We start from the raw sequence: 24,314 nt of genomic DNA, 5'->3' as shown, positions 1-24,314 counted from the left end.
CTCATCATGTACCTCAACATTCTTAAAATGAATGTTTTTCAAAATGTTCCCCTGAATCAATGGCTAAGATCTAAAAAAGTCATTCCTAGTGGTTTGATTTGAAATGCTCCCTTCTAGAGAAACTTACCAACTCAGAATTGTCTGCAGTGAGGGTGATAGGAACCAGACATCTGAAGAGCTATTTGTTCATATAATAAAGTTATTACATGAAATAGTTCCATTATCTGATGCCTAAAGCATGCCTAAAACATTGTTTCATTATAGGTTTTTGGCTTAAAACTATTTAAAAAGCCATTTATGGTGGTGATGTACATACAGGGTGGAGTTAGGAATAACAGACCCCAAAGAAGGTGTATATATATATATATATATATATATATATATATATATATATATATATATATATATACATACATATATATATATACACACCGATCAGGCATAACATTATGACCACCTCCTTGTTTCTACGCTCATTGTCCATTTTTTCAGCTCCACTTACTAAATGGGTGCACTTTGTAGTTCTACAATTACAGACTGTAGTCCATCTGTTTCTCTGCATACTTTGTTAGCCCCCTTTTACCCTGTTCTTTAGTGGTCTGGACCCCCATGGACCCTCACAGAGCAGGTACTATTTGGGTGGTGGATCATTCTAGAAACAAGGAGGTGGTCACAATGTTATGCCTGATCAGTGTATATCATAATTATTACAGCATCTCATAATCTCTGTCATAATTATGAATTAGCATTTCATGATTATGACTTACTTTCCTAGAATTATAATTAATTACTAAATGACTCTAATTTTTTTTTTCTAGTGGTAGAAACAGGCTTTCATACAAAACTCTCATTGCACCACTGTGTAAGAGCTACTTCGACAGCCGTTCGATGAAGGGAGAGGAAGAGGCATGAGCACATCTGCAGACATTACCAATTAAACCACTGCCAACTAGAATAAGATAACTATCTAATCTTCATGACACATCACAAAATATATGTGATCATGTTCTGTCTGAAACCTCATCTTTCTTAAAAAGAAAGCCTGATAGAAGAAAGCCTGGACTATAGCAGGGAACTATTTCTGAATTGTATCCATTTTTATCATTTGTTTTGAATTCACTTCCAAGTGCTTTTCCTCCATCACTCAGTTTAAACACTAATGAAGCATAGACTGATAGACTCATTTGAGAGTACACTAGAGCTATAATGGGCTTTAGTGAGCATAATATATACAGCTGATGCAGCTAATGTAAGTTAAACAGCTAATACTGATTTAAAAATCAATCAGGTAAGCTTTCTTGTGGATGAAATGTAATGCAGAGGTCTGTTATGTAGACCCTAACCCACGGCATGGGGCCACCATAAGACAGGGGTAGTGCTAAGCAGGTATTTGGAGGTCAGTGTGTATTCTGGATGATCCTTGAATCAGAATCGGAGAAGCAGAGGCCATGGGGCCAGTAATTCAGAATAAACGACATTGCATAGACCTGCTACAGAGGAATTGTATTGAACACTAAAAAGGATCCATTGGGAAGTCTGAAATATGGCACTTGGGTCACAACTCTTATTGTATAATGGTGTGAGAAAGACAAATGCTCAAAAAAATCAGTGACTGAGAAGAGAAAATGAGCACATTTGCAGATAAAACAAAACAACAGCCTGGAAACAGATGATTATCTAATCTATATGACACACCACAAGACAGTTGGGTGCAAAGGGTGAGACCACCCTCCAGTCAAAACACCTGTTAAGTAGAAGTTATTTATTTTTCAGGAGAAATGTATGAGATGATTAGATATTATTTGCATACTGAAAAAGAAAGTAAATAAGCAAAGAAAATACATGGAAAAAAACTGAAGTTCAATAAATGATTAAATAGATAGAGAGAAAGAGCCCAACTGTGCAGGATCTGGTAGACCACCAAAACTGTCACCTTCAGATAAACTGTACATAAAGCTTTCATCTTTGAGAGATCTGAGAAAACCAAGCTCCGCTCTTGCTTCAGATCTGAAAATTCAAAGAATCAAAGAAGAAAATTTGCAGATCAAATGAAGCTGCTGGTGTTCTAAGAACAATGGACTGACAACCACAGACTCCAGAGCTCAACAGCACTGAATTTGTTTGGGTTTACTTGGACTGTGAGAAGCAGAAAATGCAACTAACTTCTAAAAAGTCCTTGCAGATTTGTTTGAAAAATGTAAAGAAAGTCTCATGAAAGGAATGGAAAGTCTAATAAAGGCAAATGGTGGGAATGCAATCATTAAAAAATGATATTTAGTTATTGAGGCTTCTGTGTAACGTTTTGTTAAATGTTTTCTTTCCTGCTGTTAAAAATGAATAACTAGAAATGCTGAGACTAAACAAACTCAACAGCTACTACAGACCAGTTTTAACTTCTACTTTTTTTAAAAAACCTTGAAATATGGCACTTTGGTTATATAGCCAGCCACTGACTATAAGAAATGGGCCTAAAATCATTGGCTGAAGCACATTTAATGGGCACATGTGCAGACTGTACTAGTCAAAACCACAGCCAACCAAAATAGGATGACTCATTTTTGACACATATGACACTATCTAAAACCCCATCTTTCTTAAGAAGCATTAGATCACAGGGGTGAACTATTTCTATATCTTTGTGGATTTGTGCTTAATCTTCTCAAATTGAAGAATCCATTTTAATTTTCAAGGTGCTTTTTCTTCACTGTTTCAACAGTGAAATGTGATATGACTGACAGGCAGATGATTTTTGGAGTATGCCAGAGCCATCATGAGGAAACTACTAACAGCTTAAACGAACATAATTAGATTCAGTGGATGAGCATCTAGTGGAATCTCCAGCCCTGTTGGAAAAAAAGCAAGCGTGATAAACTGAAAACGGACAAATCGACCTAAACATGATGTACAAATCAATTAAATGTTCTTATGAGTAGTGCTTAGGTATGTTTTGTAGACCCACTGTACAATGGATGCTTTCGAATCCAATGACACTGCAGCTGTTCACTTCTCACTGGCAAACATTCACAATGTTTAGGACAGTATTAGAGTTAGGATTTTATTAGTCTATCTAGGCTCCTCATCACTAGATGAACCAGAAAAAAGAGAAAGATCCTTCCTCATCACTTCAATTTCAAGTTCTACAGAATAGACAAAACAGATTTTCAGGAATGCAATATACCAAAAATAGAGCCACTCAATTCTTTCACTCTGTTTAATGCAGAAAAATTACAAAACTGTTGAATCAGGAAGACAGGCTAAGTCTGGAAAGGACACCTTTACTGGTTTCATAGATTAGCATGTATTATTCAGACACACAAATATTTAAATACATCTTACAAATATATGTTTGTACACTAAATCTGTACAATTCCAAGCAAATTCACAATTGAGGCACCATTTATAAACTAGAAGAGTGTCTAAAAAAAAAAAGAAAATCAAACAATGGCACCCATGCATGATGGCCTTGATGTCTGCACAGTTCTGTTCCCCAGCCACTGCACAGACACCAGAGGACAGCATGGGATCACTGCATTGCAGGGGCAGTGCTAAGCAGGCATTTGGAGTTTCGGGTCATGATGTGTCCTGGCCAGTTTTTCTGCAGGATCTCCTGGTCCAGCTTGTTTAGTCGCTGAGAACACAGCTGCAGATTCTGGACCCACTCAGACAGGCCATCCAAACAAGCAACATCCCACGGCCCACACACCTGGCAACCTGGCAAGACGGTTTCATGAAATAATAATCTTTATTTACTTTTCTTTATCACTTTAAATAAAAATAACAGCACAATTTTAAATAGGAGAAAATGAGCCACAATACCTCTGGGCATATGCTAGACTAAACAAATATTCTGAGTCTGGATTTAAAGACATCTACTAAGTTTGCATTTCTATTATTCTCTGGCAATACTGGCACTTAAATGCAGTATGAGTCTTGGCAATAGAGAATATCGATTCCATTAAGCAACTTCTGACATACATGCAGGGATGGAAGAGTAGCATGCTACTTTTTGTAGCTAACTACAAATCTTTGTAGCTAATAGCTGTAGCTGCTACCGTTTTATGAAATGTAGCTAATAGCTATAGCAAAAATTTTCGCTACAAATTTCACTAAAATCTGAACCATAGAATGCGGTCGTTAACTGGGCTGGTGGCAATTGTGCAATCATTTTGTCCTTTCAACAAAAATTAAACCACTTTGGGAGCCACAAAATTTTATGTCCGTTTTACCATCATGGCTGTAAATGTCTCAGTATGTGCTGACGTACTAGTACAGGCTAAAATATAATATAAACGAAAACGCAGACTTACTTTGCTCTGCTTTAAGCTTTAGCTCAGCTGTAGCCGCTTCTCTCGCTTCTCAGGAAACTTCTCCTCGAGTTTCTTGTAAAATGTCTCTCAATGTTCAACAGCTGACAATGCTTTGCACAATACTGTTTGCTTGTATAGTTATTTTTGTTGATTTTTATTAGGAAAAACCTGGAATGATTGACTTTGTCTTTACTTAGTCTAATTTTTGTTGGATATCACGCCTTTGTTGTGTAAGTTTGATTGTTGGTTACACTTAAACTTACTTTTTGCTGATCTTTTTGTATATTTGCAGCTTTTCAATTGCATGTATGTTTCTGGCACATGACTAAATGCAGTGTCTTTTTCACACTATCAGTTGGGCTTGTTTGGTGTGTCAGGTCAAGATTCACAAACATTCTGAAAATCATGGTTTGAAAGTGCACTACTTTTCAAAAAGTAGCTAAAAAATAGCCACTACTTTTTCTGGAGAAGTAGCTAAATTGTAGCTGCTACAAATTTTGGGAAAGTAGCTACAAAGTAGCTAACTACTAATTTTTCAGTAGCTATCTCAACCCTGCATACATGTACACCAGTAGATGGAACTTAATTTAAGTAAGCAACACGACAGGTGTGTGAATTGACCTGCAGTGGTAAAAATGCTCTTGACAAAATCTGTAATGCTAGTATTTTGTGGGAAAGCAATAGTAGTGAGTGATACACTAGTTGGAATTCTTCCTAAGGGATTAGTTTTACAGATACACCATATATAAGCTAGATAATGCAACATATACACAGTGCAAAACACGCCACACTGATGCTTGTAGATGTGAGCTCGAGTGTATGTGATGCATGTGACAAATGGCTTGATAAATTTGGGCTGGGGTGAGAAACAACATTTAGCACCATTTTTTTTTTTTGCAGAGTCGGAGATGCCGCTGCACAACATGTTTATCTTTATATTGTTCTATTTTTCACATATTACAACTTATACACACACACGCAAAATATGAGAGACACAAGAGCACACACAAATCTACTTACAAACACCCCGAAAACCCCCTTAACTGGTTGTTACCTTGAAGGTTAAGATGAGTCAAAGGTCGCCGGGCCTCCCTAAGAGCACTGAGGAGGCTGTGGAGTCCCTCTGAAGTCACAGCAGGATTGGCTGACAGATCCAAAGACACCAGGGAGGGACAGAGAAGTAGACATCTAAAAAAATCCACAGACCATTGGTTGATCACTGTCACACAATGTCGTTTCTATACAGAAAAATAAATAAATTAATTAATAATTTTGCTTCCCTGAACTGTACCCAACAGCTGCCGTGTCTGATTTTACATAACGACAACACAATATTATTAAAATAACGCTAATAAAGTCTCTCTTTCTCCTTCTTTAATTTGTGATGTAATCTGTAATACTGGTGGCTGTAAGTCAAAATAATGCACCATATCTATATATGCAAGAAGCAAGCCTGAATGTAACAGACTCTCTAAGACTAAGTCTATGACTTCACCTGGTGAGTGAGCGGATGTTCTGATCTGTCAGTCCATTTGCAGCCAGGCTCAGATGTGTGAGCGAGCAGTCAGCCTGGAACACAGAGCATGTATACACATTACTAACCGCACATACTTACAGTGAGGTGCCTGTTTATTAGCTACAACTTCCTTGTATCTGCCCTCCTTGGCTACTTTATCACATCAATGCATTACATTCTCTGATGGTACAGCTACATTAACAGTAGCCAGTAAGTGTACTTAGTGTTAAAAACCCAGCATCCCTGCTGTGCCTGATACATACATACTAGCATGACATACACTAACATGCTACTACCGTGTCAATCACTGCTGTGCTGAGAATGGTGCACCACTTAAATAGTATCTGATCAGTAGTGAGGAGATAGGCTGCAGTCAGTAAATGGAAACCTACAAAGAAACCTACAAGGTAGCTGTAACTGGTGAAATGAAATTAGTCAAAAGTATTTCGTCCCTAAAACTTTATTTGTGTCCCCTTGCCTTAACAGTAGCATCACTCCTGCCTGGTAAGAACCAATTTCTTAAGTTCCCACTCCTATTTTAGCCCACTCTACATTTCACAGTCTAGGTGCACATTTTAGCCAGAGTTTGTGTGTCTATTTCTGCATTTCTCCTACTGTTTCAAACTGAGAACTGTGATTGAGGTCTGGTGATTCTGCTGGTCAGTCAAATGTGCCAGTGTTCTGTCATGTATGTTGACCACAGTCACACACAGACACCAAAAGGCACCCTGGAATGTGGGAGTATTAATACTGTGTTCTGCTTGGACATTAGGCACAAAGTTAGTGAAAGAGTGGGCTAAAATAAACAGAGACTGGTGTAATCCTTTCTCCTGGGAGCTTAGGTTTAACTGACAAGTACCCAAAGCCTGCAACACTAAGTATATCAAATGTATTGTCATTAAATTTTTCCACTGCTACTTTAACTATTTAAACACACCATACCGCCATGCAAATGTAACTATCGTGTGCATCTAAAATAGATAAAGGAGATAATTTCTGAGAAGAATAGACATAATATAGCTCATATGAATAAGGAAGGGAAGGTCAAAGGGAAAAAAAAAGTAAAAATAAAAAATGTAGAGATAATGGAGTCGTAACAAGTGCACAAGACCAAGTGGACCACCAAAACCGTCACCATCAGATAAACAGTACTTCAAGCTTTAATATTTGAAAGATACAAAAGAAACTCCAGCTCTTGCTTTAGATCTGGAAAAAAAAAAGTCAGGTGTTCGCCTGTCCACTGTCAGAGGACTCTCTGTAATGCTATCGGTCTGAATGTGTAGCTGTAAAGTTAGACTAGGAAATAGACAAAAAAAAAAAGGAGAAAATTTGCACTAAAACAGCAAAACTGGCATTTGAGAAGTAAGGTTTAATTAGCGGATTAGTCTTGTAATTGGGATAACCTGGACTGCAAGAACCAAAACAAAAAAAACGTCCCACAACACCTGAGAGTACACTATAATAAAGCCAAAGTGTGATCACAGTAAATTCTGAAAAAACAGATTTTATATTAAATTAAGGCTTCTGTGCAATTTTTGGTTAAAAATACAAGCCCTGGAGGTAAAAACAACTAATCTGTTCTTATTGGCTGTCGTGAATTAATGAAGTGTGGTCTGGTCTCTGACTTTTCCACAGTAGCTACTGTACACACACCTAATACCCTGATGGCTCAAGCATGCAGACTTGCCTCTTTCCCAAGGTGAAATATTTAGCTGCCTTTTGTGAATTTGCCACAACATCTTCAGCATAACCAGCCAGTTCTCGGTAAAGGACACAACTTGACAAAATGGGGGAAGGATCAAATTCACACCATATAACCACAACCTAGCACTTAAGTCAACAACTGGTGAGAGGCACTGCAGCTCGTGCAAGTTCTGTTTCACACATCGTCTGAAGTTCTTTTCTCTGACGCATTCCAAACTGCAGTCAATTTCTGTTTCCTACCCACTGGCGTGACTGTTTCTTTCTAAAAAACCCCCTCAATACCTCATGGTCTGCATGGTCTGTTAAAAGGGCTAAGCAATAATACAACACCAATATGTATACTGCCTACTCAAAACTCTAATCATGACCAGAAATTTTAATTTGCCTCCTTTAATGCTATAATGCTGTACAGGCCAAAATTCTATAACTGCATATGCCAGTTCTCACTCTCAGTCACAAGTATTGTACAGGAACACAAGTGAAAAGTCAACGCTTAGACCTTCAGATGTTACAATGTCCAGGTACAACGCCAAAACACAAATATTACTTGGACAAATACAGTGTTCTCATTCAACAGCAACAACAGTGTTATTAATACATGATCTTGGTAAACTGTATTCAAATAGGCTACAGATCTTTCATTTCTAGAGTATATTCCTCTAGTATTGTATAGTAGTATTTTTCTCAGTTTTAAAATAATATGTTTGTACATGTTATGATAAAGACCTGAAGATATACAGCTAAGTGTAGCTATTTGCCCCACCTACCCATCCATCTGCTGACCCTCCAATTCACCCCAAATGTGAAATCTGAACCGGACCTAAATTGTGAAATGACGTCTGACCCTGACGCCTAGATCCCATCAGATTTGGACAAACATTTCAAGCTCTAGTAAGATTGAGATATTTTGGTTTAGGAGTAAATAGCACTCCGTGCACCTGTGTTAGGAGTTTGGTGAGGAGATCCAGCGCAGGCTGCTCTGTGGGCCCTTTACACACTGCATTAAGCTCCAGGTGTGTGAGGCACTGTAGTGGCAATGTCTTCAACACCAACTCAAACCCTGTGGAGCCCAGAGTGTTCTGGGAGAGGCACACTGACCTCAGGTGTCCTGTATCTGCATTAAGAGTACAATGATTAGAACGATTAAGTGAGAATGAACAGCCGCATGGGGACAAAATAAAAAAAGGACAGAGGGCCTCTGATCTAGATCACAAATATAGAAATAGAAATCTTGGCCCATCTTGGTCAGGTGGGAAGCTAGAATGGAACAAAAAAAATTGTACTAGCTGGATATCCTGAAGACCAACTCCCCGTTTCAATACCGGTTTTAACAAGCCTTCGTCCACTTGGACTTCTCATTTCCACTCTGGGAATCCCCAGAGCTATCTTAAGGGCTGTTCAAATACTTTATTAAATTAAGTGAAGGGATTTGCCCAGAAATCATTGCAACTTAATGCATTTCCCTTTTTAAACCTGAAAATAATGGCAGATGAAGCTGTTTATAAGCTGTAACTATAAACTACTTTTAAATGCTTAACATTTCAAAACCGTAATATTCAATTTGTTGGGCTTTAAGTGACAAACTACTCTGTCTGTTATACATAACTGCAAGTAGTGGGCAATATACATTCTATATACTGGTTGAAATTCTTTTTAAGGCATTGGCTTTGTCATCTGCAATTATTTACATACCGGTATGATCGAAATAACGACAAAAACAGTGCAAAACATGCTGATGCCCTCACCTCTCGTGTAGTGAGTTACAGTCTGAGGTAAGTTGGTCGACATTGTTTTTTCCTTTCCTTTAACTCATTAACCTATTACAGTCTCTTGTTGGCCATTAGCCTAGCATGGAGACTAGCTGAATTATGCTACCTTGTCGAAAAATCCTTCTGTATAACATATTTATAGGTAGCTCAGTACATACACTTGCCTTTATCGTGTAAAGGTTAGAAAGCAACACTAACATCTGTCTACCTGTTCATTTCTGTTTTTACTATTTTGCCAATAACAATATTTTAGAATTACTTCAGTTGTTAAACATGGTTCTTAGGGGACGTTGCTAATCTACAAGAGGAGAAGAATACTAATGACTGCTGATACATCTTCATCACTTTACTCTGCAAGCTCGCTTGTTAGCATGCTAAAGGCTACATGGCTAAACAGGAACAACAAAAACAGCATTACACCACGGTTCCACTATAAGCTTATAGCCATACAAAGCAAATCACTCACACGTTTGTTACCTTTCGCTCAAACTTCTTAAAAAATGTTTTGCACTGCAAACTTTGCATGGCTCGCCACTGAGGCTAACCTGCCAAATCTGAGTGTGTTACGTTTGAATAAGCTCTTCACTGTCGCCCCCTCCCCTTCTACCACAAGCGCCTACTTGTCTAACGTAGGTGTGGCGCACGTCTGAGTGGCGAGTTGAAGTGGGTGAGGGCAAGTTCAAAAAGAGAATTGAAACAGGGCTCAAACACATGGTCTTTGCTCTGGCACATCAATGTCTGGCAGTAACGAGGGCAGGACTTGCTTAAACATCATGTCACACCGCATTGGTAAATGTGACACCGAACAGAATATTTACCTGTGAGAGCGCTCGCTAATAGGATGCGGTGTTGCTGCAGGAAGCGGGCTGTGAGGCCACAGGCCTGCAGAGATAGAGTGGTCAATAGGGGGCAGCCTGACAGCAGACAGGCCAGAGCTTGAGACCAGCCATCTCCAAGAGGATTCACACTGAAATTTAACTCCTCCAGGCACTGAGAGAGAGAGAGAGAAAGAGAGATCAGAATTAAACAGCACTTCTTAGCTATCAGTTACATGAATTGTGTTGAATTGTGTGACCACTCAAGCTTAAGAGAACCCCACTCTTCACATTTCTGTTATGTAATGCAAAACAGACGCAAGTTAATTCTGGGTTGGGTAATCGTACTGTCCAGTGGAAAACACATGACCACAGTGTGCTGTACCAACATGTCTCAATTTGACAGCATTTGCTGCTCATCATCTTTCTGAATGACATGGTCACTTTAAAGATGTTTTAAGCTGTCACTTAGTCTAACTTTCACTTGTTTATCTATTGCTCTGTAATGCACTATTTAATGTTACATGTAATGCTCCCAAGTATTTGCATTGTATGTTTGGCTCAGTATTACTGTCTTGCCACAATTCTGTGTCTATTACTATTTAATTTCTGCCCATGTCTCATGTAACACTAACCTGAGGAAACAGGGCTATTATATGCACTTGTGCAATGAATGACAATAAGGATGACTATGACTTGATCCAAACTGGCTGATGTGATGCATATCATAACAGGACAAGGAAGACTCCTCCATGAGCCCTTATCCTCAATAAAGTCACCTGTTTCTTCAGCTATAGTACTTGGACCTGCTTGGTAGTGCTTTTAGCAGGTGCACACTACAGAAGAACGAAGGTCATATTACAAAGCTCAAAAATCCCCAAAGTGTGCATTTCAAAACAGTGGTGTGCTGTAACACACCCGGAGGACACTATCAAACACTTGCGAGCCACTGCATGCATCACACATCTAACAGAGCCATACCACATGAAAGTTAATGCTATAAGCTAAATGCTAAAATTAAAATCACAAACTATAGTCAGACATGCATAAACACACACGACCACAACAGAGCAGTTCTGGTCATGGAAAACTTAAGCCAAACTTACTAAAATGGCTTTCCTTAATAAAAAAAAAAATTACTGATGAGTAGGTTTGACTGCCAGACTGTCACTGTCATCAAAGGCTGGTAATTTTGTTGTGTTTATAAATACTAAATCTGCATTTGGATAGAATGAGTTCTGTTTGATGGCTTATGCTAGCGTAAGCGAACAGCATAGGGAACTAGCAAAACACAAAAGTGTTTTTTTTTTTTCTCTCTCTCTCTCAAACATGCCCAAAATCACACATCTATTGAGCCACATACACGATTTCCTTTACACCACATTCTTTCACACAGTGTGGTATACAAATATGTGTGTGCGGGTGTTAGTACCAATCAGGGTTTCCAGCATACAAGTGAGTGCTCAACAGACCACTAACACATACAGACCATTTTTGAGCACATGAATGGTCCCAACTATCATGAATACAGCTTTACCCTCCATAATGCTCAATTGTAGAACTCGTATCCTCTAAAGCTTTTACTAAGTAAAAAGTATAAAATGCTGTATGACGCAGTAGAAAACAGTCAGTGTCCTGGAGCACAGGGATGTGAATGCTTGCTGGAGGGAGAAAACGTCTCACCAGATCAGACCTAGAAACCTCACTTGTTCTGACCAAGGCTATTCTACCTTAGTAGTGCAAGAATGTGACAGTGGCAAAACAATGACATAAACTATTTTTAAGTTGTTCTTTCAACACTGATAGTTGGTTCTTGTACTCAAAGGGCAATTCTACAACTTTTTTACAGTGAAGTAAGGGGCTGGGCACATGTTGAGCACAGTCTTGGGATTTTCAATATGGGAACTGTGAGCTAACACACATTACTTTTCATGTACATATCTGCTAATGCAGATACACACTTAAAAAAAAATGTAGAAATTGTACCTAAATCCTCCTGGATTAGCATTAAAGGGAAATACAACATTTCTTTCTTTAAGGATGGGCTTATGACAAAAACATCAGAATACTTTAGGACATTTTCACGTTACACAATATGTACCAAAATATTTCAATTTTCTGCAGTTTGAGAAATTTCAGTTAGAAGTGGACAATATGGCAGAAATATGATATAATACTTTTCATAAAACACATTATGTTTACTTATTCAAAAATCTGATCAGTTGGAACTGGAATTCAATCATTTTTATTCAATATTTGGCATACTGTGTTACACTAAAAGTTGAGTGAGATACAACTAAGACTTAAGTCAGTCCTTAAGTCAGCTTGTATTTCTTCATTATGTATTATCTGCTATGTCTGCCTATTTCTGTACATGTTTAGGATGACTGTGACTGCATCATCTTTTCTCTGGTGTAGCCCCTTACCCATAATCTGTGAGTTCTCTAAAGATTCACTTTGCCAAATTAGAGCCACCTCCAGCCAGAACTTCTAGTGTGGAAATAATTCGAAACACATAACTTTCTTGATGATAATGGGAAAGTTATTGTCAGTGTATTAATAAAAAAGGTTACTTTAAATACCGGAAATGCAGGTTCACTCCTTCCCTCTAAAGCACTGACTGCCTTCTTAATGCCCTCTCCTGTAATCTGATTGGCTGAGACGTCAAGAAGTCGTAGGCGGGGCATGGTGGTTGCTGCAGAGACAAGCTCAGGCAGGAGGTCATCACAAAGACGGTTGGCGGAGAGACGAAGCTCAGTCAGACTGTCTTGTAGTTTGAGAGCACGCAGCAGAGGCACCAGACATGCAGGAGCCAGACTGAGACCACACACAGTCACACAAGGAGAGCCATCCTGCACCTCACACAGCCGCAACACACGTCTGTTCACCTCTGCAACATACACATAAGCACATAGTCTCATATATAATTATATTCAGAGACATGTGAACAAAGAGAAAGTGCCAAGCAGACATTTGCATAAGCTTCCATCTTGACCATGTCAACGCAAACACAAAAACGGAGGGCCTAGTCTATTGTATGTGTATGTCTCAGGTCTGTATGTGGAAAGACAGAGCTTAACTAGAGAGCTGAAAACACTCACCCACAGCTAGACTTGTACAGGCTTTCTTATAGCGCTCAGGAAGGGGAGGGAGGTCCCACGAGCAGACCTCTGCAAGAACCTACAAGCAGACCGTTCACACACAACTGCCTTACAATCAAACCATATATTCACATACAATTTCTCTTCATGCATTTACCCTTCAAAATGGCAAAATCAAAAAAAGAAATCTAACTGCTTTTCACAATAAGCATGTGTTACAGTGTATTGACATGAAAAAGTTCAAGCTGTTATTGTTGAACAAAATAAATATCCGCATTATAACCTCTTCATTGGTGTGCAGCACAGCCAGCAGCAGGTCAGTAGGTGAGAGAAGAGCACCCTCTTTCTGCAGGGAGAGACGTGGCAGCAGCCCACAGGTTTGATAATAACGCTGAGCGGCCTGCTCACACAGCCAGGACACAGTGCAAGAGTCTGCCTCACTGGAAACAAATTATACATCTTTATACGCAGCAGCGCAAACGTCAAAGATCACCCATTTTCTGACAAAACTGACATTAAGCGCAACTTATTCATTTTCAAGGAGGAGAATGGTGTTCAACTTAAAAAGAAGTAGAAAATATGGCACTTGAGCCAAAATTCTTATTGTATCAAGCTGTAGGAAAGAGAAATACTCAGACAGCATGTGGCTGAAAAGAGAAAAAAGCACATCTGCAGGCAAAACCAATTAAACCACAGCTGCCTAGAAACAGATGACTGTCTAATTTTTAGGATGCATCACAAGATACACAGCACTGTACAGTACTGCAAAGGTCAGAGCCCTTCAGTTACTTAATTTCCAGTCAAAACTGCCACTTAGCACAAGTTCATTCATTATCAGATGTATATGACAATCTCTCTAGAAAATACAAGCATGCACACACGCACACACACGCACACAAACGCACACAAACGCACACACACACTTCAGACCTGTGTGGTACAGGAATCAGGAAGACATTGTTCTGAACTCTAACTCTCATCCTGATTGGTGCAGGCATGGCAGGTGCTGTGATCTGAGGGGCAGCCTGTGTCTGTAACACACAAACCAAAAACAAACTCAGCCAGCCAGACATCACTGAATAAGTACAGATTATACAAGACAACCGTGGCTAATATCAAAGGACACCACTGTGAGTAAATATCTCACCACTGTCTGTGAGCTGTAAGTTTGCGGGCGTACAGGCTGTGGAGGGTCATCTTCAGGGGTGATAATGGGACTTGGTGACCTGCCGATTTCTCTCCTGCCCAGCATCACCATGCCAGGCAGCTGATTCATCTTCACCTGCCGTGCCTTATTGCTCTTTTTCAGAGAGAGACTCCTGTTGGAGGATGACTGAACTGCAGGGAAAGGTAAGATTGGAAAACTTACTGCCTAGAAAAACATTCTTCTGTTACAGTCACATCTCCGTTCAAAGTTGCAGTGCATATAAATTTGGCTAATTTTTTACTTCAGCTACATCCACAAGAAAACACAGGGCCTCCATGACCAGCCACAAGCACTGAACAATCTCATGTTCTGACTTAGATGACTGCACCGTAACCTGCCTAACTAAACTCTTTTTAAAATAAACTAGGGCTACAACCAATTATTTCTATAATTGGTTAATCTACTGACAATAATTTGATCGACTTATCTAACCATCTTTCTTAGACTTTTCCCCAGTCACAATTGTGATATCATTCAAAGATTTGTGTGTATTTTTCAAAAAAAAAAAAATCCTTTTATGTGCAACAAAACAATAGAAGTCATACTGCCTCTAAAGGTGGTTGATGTGAAAATTTCAAGACATTTTTAAAAAACAAACACAAAACGAATCACAATATTTAGTTTTAGTTAGAGGTTTACTAAAGTAGATCAGACAACAGAAAACAATAGTGATCCCAAAAAATACTATCAAAATCCATAAATACAGTGACTTTTATTTAACATTTTACCTCCACTGCATACACAAAATGTTTTATTACAAGGAGAGCAGAATTAGTACTTTTGCAATGTAGTTAGTGCAGCGCAGTGAATAAAACACAACCATTGTACTGAGAGTTTTTGATGGCAGCTTTAAAATGTTAACACTACTAGCGCATTTTGTCTGGGTCAAAATACTGTGATGCATATCATGTATCATGATATTTTTGCCATATTGCCTCTCCCGACTTAATTTAGCATGATAATTATAATTATCATCATGATATGGCCCATCCCTACATTAATGTACTAGAGTTGGTTTTTGATTTTAGCTAAATGTCAGGAAGAAAAAAAGAATGAATAAACAAATCAATCAATCAATCTCATCAACAACTAATTGATTATGGTGACTAATTGCTGCAACCCTAAAAAAACAGAGCGAATTTGACCTCTAATACATTTAAACACATTCTTTTACTAATATCTTCAGGTAACATACCTCTAGCAGAAGGCTCTGATGGTCCAGACACATAAATCTGGCTTCTAGAACGCATCATGCTGTCCCGCCTGTTGTCCTGTTCGGAGGATATTTTCCTTTTCTTTTTGGGCTGAGCGCTCCCCAAGTCATCTTCCAGCCAGTCATCTGCTATGTATTCGTCCTCAGGGACCAGAGCTGAAACATGATTGGCTGACACTGCCGGTGTGCTGCTGAAGGCTGGTTCTGACAGGCTTTGGGAGAGAAGGCGGGACTTGGCACTGCCTAGGTTGTGCATTGCTCTCTGGTACTCCTCTCTGCCACAGACAGGCTTAGGGGGCAACACTGAATCTCTACCCCCATGTAGGTAGGATGGGACATCCTGACTAGGAGAAACTTCACGTGGGGACAGAGGGTCTTCTGGGAAACGGAGTCTAGGCCGCACAGGTCGCAGCGGGCTGATGGAGCAGTCAGAGTGGTCAGAATCATTGCTCTCCTGGGGAAATAGGTGAAAAACTTTTAGCTACACCATTGTGGCTACAAGCAAACCTGCAAGACAAACACACCAGGGCAAACCTTAATCAAATTATATAAATGACAGTATTAGTGAATGTCTGGTCCCACCCCAAAGAGAACATTCTGCTCAGTCCCTCTGGGTTGGTGACGGGGCCCAGTTGATCGTCTGACTCTGGGGGGAGTAACAGCTTCTGGTGGGGTCCGTGTACTAGGCAGGGCATGCTGGGAAGTGGGGTGGAGCTCATCCTGCTGCAACAGTGGCTCTGAGCACTCAGCATCGAAAAGCTGACTGTCTTGCAGGACAGGCCTCGGAGACACAGCTGCAACTACGAGAGAGAGAGAGAGAGAGAGAGAGAGAGAGAGAGAGAGAGAGAGAGAGAGAGAGAGAGAGAGAGAGACAGACAGAGACATTGTTATGATATGAGAAAATTACAGGGATGGAAAAGGGAGTGAAATGAGTTCAATCCAGCAGATACCACTCGAGGGAGTAAAACAATTAGGGGTGCAACAATATGCAAATTTCACAATACAATATGAGCTGTTGATTTTGCATCACAATATGTTACATTACACACACACACACACACACACACACACACATACATATATATACACACACACACACACACACACACACACACACATATATTCATATTCGAGTGATGTCTTAAATTTATTACAGGTATATAAATTCCAGGTGCTCTGCAGTGGAGTTTTTTTTGTTGGTTATCGCTTTTAGGAAAATCATGAATTGTGCAGCATGAAACCTAACTGTATCTGTAACTGTATCATCTTGCAACCCCCCTATCAAAATATTTACTGACAAAAGTTCTGCAACACTAAGAGCCTTGTTTAACCCTTTTCTAATCCAGTGGGTCATGACCCTAGTCCTGAGGACCCAATGCTCTGCTCATTTTTTTTGCTTTTCTTACTGCAACACCTCTGACCCATCACACAAAGAGTTTGCCGATCAGTTAAGAAGTCAATGCGCTAGACGAGGGGAAAAGCACAAAAAGGTGTATAGTGCAGGATGCCCAGGACTGGGATTGGTAACAACCTCTTCTAATCCCTGAACAAGCCACTCTTTTCTCCTCATTCTCTCTCATCCTCTCTCATCCTCACCTCCTCCAGTCTCTGCCCGCTTCAGGAATTTCTCTGTTTCTGTACACTCCCGTACTGTGTCCTGATCCAGCTCTCTACCATATGTCTTCCGCCACTGACACAAGCTGTCCAAAGGTGTTTCCCCCTGAAGGAAAGACACACCGTAAGCACATTCAATGAACCTAAGTAAAAGAAAATCTGCATTATAACACAGTATTATTCATACCACTGTACCTCATCTATACATTCAGATATTAAAGCAAAAATGATGGGACACAAAATGGCTGTTTCTCTTACGGTAATAGCAAGCTGACAGTGTTACAGGTGTGTATCTATATCAGACCTTGTTATTGCGAACATTGACTGAAGCGCCCCTCTGGACCAGCAGTCGTGCCACCTTGAAGTTCCCACAGATGAGGGCGTCATGCAGGGGTGTGACCCCATCACACTGTGCACCCCCAGGGTCATTAATGTTAGCTCCTCTGTCCAGCAGCAATGCAACAATCTCTAATAGACACAAGGACAAAGTAGATCAACTATACAGATCCAAGAGAGAAGCACAGCAAGGTGCTGTTTTTAAGTCTAAAAATATTGTATTGCACTGTTAACTCAGTAAACTGAGCAGTGTTCATCAGGTTCACTTGGTACCTAAATGGCCGTGATTGGAGGCCTCATGGAGTGGAGTCCAGCCACAGTTATCTCTGGGGTTTAGGGGATGACCCTGTGGTAGAAAGAGAAAGACAAAGTGAATAGCCATTTCAGCCATGACCACTCAGAGGCTGATCTGTTGGACTCATGTGATCAGCTCAGCTCACCTGCTCTACCAGGTACTGGACCTGCTTCAGGTTACCTTCAATACAGGCTCGATGGAGCACAGTCTCACCCTTTTCATTCCGCCTGTTCCACTAAGAGAGAAGAAGAGGGTAAGTGAGAGGAAGACAAATGAAGAGAAATATGAGAGAGAGAGAGACTGCAAATGATAGGGGTATGAAAAAAGGCAGAAGGTGGAAATTAATAGATAAGAAGAGAAAAAGTTTGAAATGTTCACACATACTGTCACAATTAGGGAGGATGTCTAAGCTCAGTGATTTGCTTGATGATAGGTGGGTGTGTGTGACAGAAGGAGGTGAAACATGATATTATTAGTTAATATTATTAAATCAAAAATTGAAGAAGTTCTAGAGCCATGCAAAAGTCATTACATTGTGATGCAAGATAACGGCAAAATAATAATTATATGTTTTTAAAAGATGCAATATGAAGAATTGTGCTTAAAATGACCAGGGACATAAACTAACAAGGAAAAAGAAGAAAGGTAGATTTTGATTTTAATTTAACTTTAATTTACTATGGAAGAGGGTTCTCTCTTACCCTTCCAGTTTTCCTTCGGCCAGTCACAATCTTATCGTAGCCCTCCATGTCGTCATCTGCCAAGAGAAATAAAAGACATTAGCCCTCTTTCCCACATTTAAATGAATAATTACATTTAGGACCAAATACTTAAGTATTCATTTCCCCATTTGTTTACTTACCAGAGTCTGAGAGCTGGATGTCACTGTCCAGTGGTTCGCTGTTCTGCAACTGCTCTTCCTCCTCCTCATCATCGCTCTCCTCCAGCCCGTGGCCCTCTGCTTCACACAACTCCTGGAGACGAGCCTCCGTGGCGTCAGTATCTGCTGAATTGACCCGCCTCTGCACCTGTAGCCATGCTCTTAGAACCCGCCTCTGTAACCGAGGACACACAACACAAAACCAAAAGGAAAGAAAAGGAATGACTTCTGCAGTTAAATATGTGATAAAAATATGGTAAAAATAACTAACAACCAGTTTGGATGGTGGCTTTCTGTTTGTTTTGGTTTTTTTTTAATATACATTACTAAAGGTTAGAATCGGTACTGGTCAAACTTGCAGCTCATAAGTAAATAAAAACTGGTCAGTACAAGACTTAGAGTAAGAGAGTAAAAGAAGGATCACTGCAAGCCAGTGAATGTTTTCTTGCTGACTTGCTGGCAATAAGAATTCTAAAGAAACGAAAAAGAAGTTTGGGAGGCCGCACAGTTCTTGACTGCTTTGACTGGGCATGCAATGAAACGTAACAGGACAAGTTTGTCAGAACATGAAAGGCCAGACTTTTACTCAATGGTTGACCATTTTAACAATTCCTGTGTGGAAATTTTAGACCTTTAAATCAACAGAAAACAAGGTATTGCGGTAATACCGTCTGGAGCTCCTCATTTCTGTTACAGAGCCAATTAGAAAATCTTGATGAATGCTTTTTGTGATTGGTTAAGAGGACTACACTACACTACCTAGAATATGGAAGAGTGACTCACTTGTAGTTTGTTTTGAGCTGCTCTTTCAGCACAGCTCAAGGCAGCAGTGTAACTACTGTCCAGTTCCTCCAGGCTTTTGCCCGAGTCCTCCTGACAGCTTGCAATGTTCAGCCAAGTCTCACACTCCTGACACACAAACACAGATACTCAAAAGTTTGCAAAAACAAAACTTCCAAATTAAGCTTTTCTAGCTTTGTGAACCAAATACTCTGCATTAAACATGCTTAAGAAGCAAAGCTCAGTGGATGTGTATTATAATACCTCTTTGGCATTGCCGTGCCGCAGCTCCAGTTCATGTCTGTAGTGTTCTATAGCTTTATGGTACTGCCGCAGGTCTGAGTATGTTGCTGCCAGGGAAACGTGGATGACAGCCAGCTCTCGTGCAGGCTTCCCTAAAGCCTTCGCACACGACAGCTAAACACAAACAAAGCATGCAGAGACAAAATATTCAGGCAACACTGTCTTGCCATGCAAGCAGTATACAAATAAACACCAAGAACAGAAACTTTGAGCCTCCATTACTGGGTTTGCAAAGATGCCCTATGCCATAACCTTTGTGCAACTACATTAAAAGTTCCTGTAGATCCAGCAAGCTCTTACCTGGGTGTGGTAAGCATCCAGAGCCTTGGTGTAGCAGCCTGCTTTGCAGTAGAGGTCCCCCAGTCCCTCTGCAAGCCCTAAGGCCTCTTGGGAGAGCTTATTACTGACGTTTGACATAGCATCCTCCAGCTCACAGCCACGGATTGCTACGAAGTCAGCATCAACATGTATTGGCAAGGCCAATGAACTAATTAAATCAAACATACAGAACCAGTTTCCCAGACCAGAATTAAGCATAGTCCTGGATTAGAGTGCAAAGCTAATGGCAAATCATCATCATCATCATCATCATCATCATCTAAACCGCTTATCCTTCTGGGTCGCGGTGTAATGGCAAATCTCCTTTAAAAATTAAGCTTAGGCCTAAATCTGGGTCTAGGAAATTGGCCCTTGGGACTTTTCAATTTTATTATTCAAGCAGTAGAAACATTCATTCATCTTCATCTAAGCCACTTGTCTTCCTTGGGTGCTGGAATCTAGGCCAGCGCTCACTGGTCGGAAGTCAGAAACACCCTAGACAGGCCACCAGTCCATCACAGGGCAGACACACAGACACACACATTCACTCATACACTCGCACCTGTGGGCAATTCAGTAACTCCAACTAGCCTGACTGCATGTCTTTGGACTGTGAGAGCAAACCTGAGCACCTGGAGGGAACCAACGCACACAAGGGGAATACATGCAAACTCCACACAGAAAGGACCCTGGTCAGCTGGCCAGGGAATGCAGTAGAAACAAACACTTTCAAATACTCCAATTTATACAGAACAGTCAACACCACCACCTCAATAAAAAATGAAAATGTGTGACTCTTCCTCTCACCATAATTTAATTCTCTTTTCACTGCCTCCCTCTCTGCAGGCTGTTGGGACCCTAGACGGAAGGCCTTCTTCAGAGAGCGCCGGGCAGCCAGGAAGTCTCCCAGATTCAATAAAACCTACACAGATATCAAATATATGACATTTGCTGAGAAAGCAAAACCACCTCAGCTTTTGTGTAATCCTGAAATAATTCTTCATGTCTGAAGAACACTGCCCTATCACGGTGCTGACCGGTACCTTGCCAATGTTGTAGAAACATTCGCTCTCGCTAAATTTGTCGCTCATCTTCCGTGCACACTCTTTGCTCTTCTCAAAGCACCGAATGGCAAGGGAATGCTGCCCATTTCGAAAGTGGATACTGCCCAGGTTAAAGTTTGCACGGTAGAGATCCTCTGGGAAATTGTTCTTCCTAAGACAAAGCAGGACCAGAGTTAGGTACATAGTACTGCATGAACAAAACCGAGGTAGAGTACTGAGCAAGTGCAGACTGGCATGGGCTCCAAGCAGGAATGTCTCACTCTGAGATGTAGATGCTCTGGCGGATGAAGTCACTGCAGCGCTGCGGATCTTTTAGGCCATCGCACACAAAGCCAAGGTTCAGCAGGAGACGCGCTTTCATTTCACTCCGCTCCCGTGCTGAAACCGTGCCTGCAGCACAGACACATATAAGATACATCAGCCCCAAACGCGCCAACACTAAGTACTAGAAATAACAACCACACAGTATAGCTAGTGGTAACACATTCATCTGTTCATACGTCAACAGAAACAAACAATGGGCTGACTAGTGGAGACTTTTAGCAGCATTTGTCAGTGAGATATTCTTCAGAAGTCAAGCACTGGTCAGCCACGCCATAATAGGTCATAGGAGAATACAGGAATTATAGTCTTATTCTAAGGAACAGGCAGTCTGCCAACATTTTGGAAATCTGCAAACAAAGAAAGTGTGACCTAGCTTCCTTCCAAAACTAACAAGCAAATTCACAACTCTTTCCCTGAGCATTAGACTCTCCACTACTGTCTCCTTGTCTCCTAGTCACTTCTGGCATCACTGGAATTTAGCAGGAAACAGGAACAAGACCTTCCAGACGTTTGTCCACGATAGCCAAACTCTTCTTGAAAGCATCCTCGGCCTGCTTCAGACTGTCTCGTGACTGGTCACGGTCATGAAGGAAGAGGTAAGTCCGGCCAATGGTGGCCAGAGCTCTTTGTTCCTCAGCGGCATCACTGACTGAGCGAGCCAGGTCCAAATGCCGTCTCTGATGCTGGAACAGAGACAGGCACCATTGATTTGAAGTCATGAAAAACATCAAAGACATCACCTATAACAGGTATTCTCAACCTTTTCCACTTCAAGGTCCATGTCTTTATCACTAGGAGGCATGAAGTCCCACAGGGAAAAAAAACACTGCTTAAAAATTAATTTTTGAGAAATTTTCAACACAGCAATTTTTGTGTGCCACAATATGCAATGTGTATAATTCAACATTAAAGGTTGAATTTGGGTAAACATAAGCTTGTTTTATACCTGAAATCAAGCAGAGTAGTGGCAAATTAAGTAGGGCTTGGTAATATGACAATATATGTCACTGTCGTGATAAATTATGTCACAACACAATATGCTTTTCTAAACACATCGTGCACATTGTTAGTACTTGTAGAACACTGTCTGTTTAATTATACAGAGAGCAAAATTAGTCCTGTTTAACTGGATTTAGTGCAACACAGTTTGACAAATATTGAATAAAATAATTGTATTTAGTTTTTTTTAAAGTATTTTTTCTAGCAGTGTAGCTTGCTTTTCTCTATTCCAACTGATCAAAATAAAAATAAATACTTTGACATATCACATATCATGAAATGTTTTTGCAGTATCTCAGTACTGTATTTTTGTCATGTTTCTAACCTCTAAAATCAAGCACTTTTTCACTCGCGAGTGGACGACTGAAACTTCAGGGAAAAGGATTTTGGTCCTGGAACCAAGTGGGAAAAACTTGCTTTGTGTGTAATTATTACATGGCTTGTAATTCATATTGTTTACCATTGGAAAACATCTATTTCTTTCTTATTACTAAGAATTTTTTCCATCACCATCCCCCTATGGACCACTGGTTCCTCCTCAGTACCGGCCCAAGGACCAGCAGAGGGTGCTGGTTGAGCAACCCTGACCTAAAACTCATCACAGGTAAAACCTGACAGGTCTTTTCTCACCTTCAGAGCAGCTTCGATGTTTCCAAGTTCTGCGTAACATTCTCCAATCTTCCTATTGGCTACTGCACAACCAATCACATCGTGTAACGTCTCTGACAAGGCCAGCTCCTGCCGATGCTCCTCAATGGCAGCCTGGTAATCACCTACAACAGAAGAAAGTAAGAGAATCAAGCAAACGACAGATAATCTTGAGAACCATTACCAACTATCCTATAGTTTGGGTTCCTTACCATTTTTGGCTAAGAGCTCTCCGAGCTGATTGCAGATACTTGCTTCCTCCTTGAAATTACTGCTGTTTTGGGCTCTGTTTTTGGCTTTTTGTAGTTCTGTTAAAAACAACGGATGGAACATTTTTACACAAAAGTTGAGGTTGTTTTCTGTCTGATCTGACAACAAAACAACTCCCAATGTAACGTTACGCTGTTACAAAATCAGAAACTACACGATCGCTTGAAACAAGCTATTATTATGATCACCATACAGACAATCATTACACAACATAACATCAGTTAACGACTGCACCATTTAAGGTGGAACGGCGAAATTCGAACAAGAAGCTGACTTCAGCTTCGTCTTAACGCAGATGAGTTATTAAACTGTAACTTTACTCACGTCTGATCTCTTTTGCAGCACTCATTGTCCCCGGTGCGCAGCGGATGCTAGCCAGTTAGCTAGCTGGACAGGTAATACTGACAAATCGGTGAAACATAAAGAGAAAACATTTGCACTAGCATGTGAAAGAAACTTGTAAATTCTCCGTCGACTTCCAATCAGTAGTTAGTTTAGGTTTTAACAGCAATCCATCGTTTCTAAATTAAACTATTATTCACTGCGCAGCCGAGATCCACAGTCGGCTAAGTAAACGCGAATTCTGTTCCCAATACCGCGCCAAGAGCTCTGCTGCACGCTGATTGGCTACTGACGCGGAACAACACAACGAAATGCTCCTCTCCCTGAGGGCCAACTCGAGAGACCATACTGGTAAGGTCATTTGACCTCGCACGACTCTTTTCTAAAGAATTCAATTAGAGAAATATTTCTTGCGGTTCTGCTTTTCTCTCATTTCAAATTCTTTGCATTGTTTAATAGCTGCTAAATAATCTTTTACGAAGCTGAAGTCAGCTGCTTATTCGAGTTTT

General features: G+C 40.4%; 1 protein-coding gene across 1 annotated transcript; it reads right to left on the bottom strand.

The window, feature by feature from the left end:
• Positions 1 to 3,213: 3,213 nt before the first annotated feature.
• On the bottom strand, positions 3,214 to 24,044 carry tonsl (tonsoku-like, DNA repair protein). The gene is made up of 28 exons (XM_036594240.1): positions 23,788 to 24,044; positions 23,406 to 23,501; positions 23,176 to 23,318; positions 22,046 to 22,229; positions 21,483 to 21,612; positions 21,202 to 21,373; positions 20,966 to 21,080; positions 20,141 to 20,286; positions 19,802 to 19,954; positions 19,541 to 19,666; positions 18,740 to 18,932; positions 18,579 to 18,634; positions 18,023 to 18,112; positions 17,856 to 17,928; positions 17,551 to 17,714; positions 17,229 to 17,352; positions 16,215 to 16,432; positions 15,615 to 16,086; positions 14,360 to 14,550; positions 14,143 to 14,243; positions 13,496 to 13,652; positions 13,213 to 13,291; positions 12,694 to 13,001; positions 10,115 to 10,286; positions 8,466 to 8,641; positions 5,803 to 5,876; positions 5,362 to 5,495; positions 3,214 to 3,711 (listed from the first exon to the last, which is right to left on the bottom strand). Exons 1-28 carry the CDS (start codon positions 23,810 to 23,812, stop codon positions 3,524 to 3,526), a joined length of 4,260 nt encoding a protein of 1,419 aa, XP_036450133.1. The 5' UTR covers positions 23,813 to 24,044; the 3' UTR covers positions 3,214 to 3,523.
• Between the last annotated feature and the right edge of the window lie 270 nt (positions 24,045 to 24,314).

The sequence above is a fragment of the Colossoma macropomum genome, unplaced genomic scaffold (assembly GCF_904425465.1).
Source record: "Colossoma macropomum unplaced genomic scaffold, Colossoma_macropomum, whole genome shotgun sequence".
NCBI lineage: Eukaryota > Metazoa > Chordata > Actinopteri > Characiformes > Serrasalmidae > Colossoma > Colossoma macropomum.
This window is presented reverse-complemented; position numbering and strand designations above follow the sequence as displayed.

Bases quoted from the DNA above. Each gene is read 5' to 3' on its own strand.
- tonsl (XM_036594240.1), bottom strand. From the start codon at position 23,812: ATGAGTGCTGCAAAAGAGATCAGAC. The intron at 13,292-13,495 runs GTTATAATGCGG...GTCTGCTTGTAG, and splicing joins TGCTGCACACCAATGAAGAG to GTTCTTGCAGAGGTCTGCTC. The intron at 3,712-5,361 runs GTAACAACCAGT...CCGTCTTGCCAG, and splicing joins GACTCATCTTAACCTTCAAG to GTTGCCAGGTGTGTGGGCCG.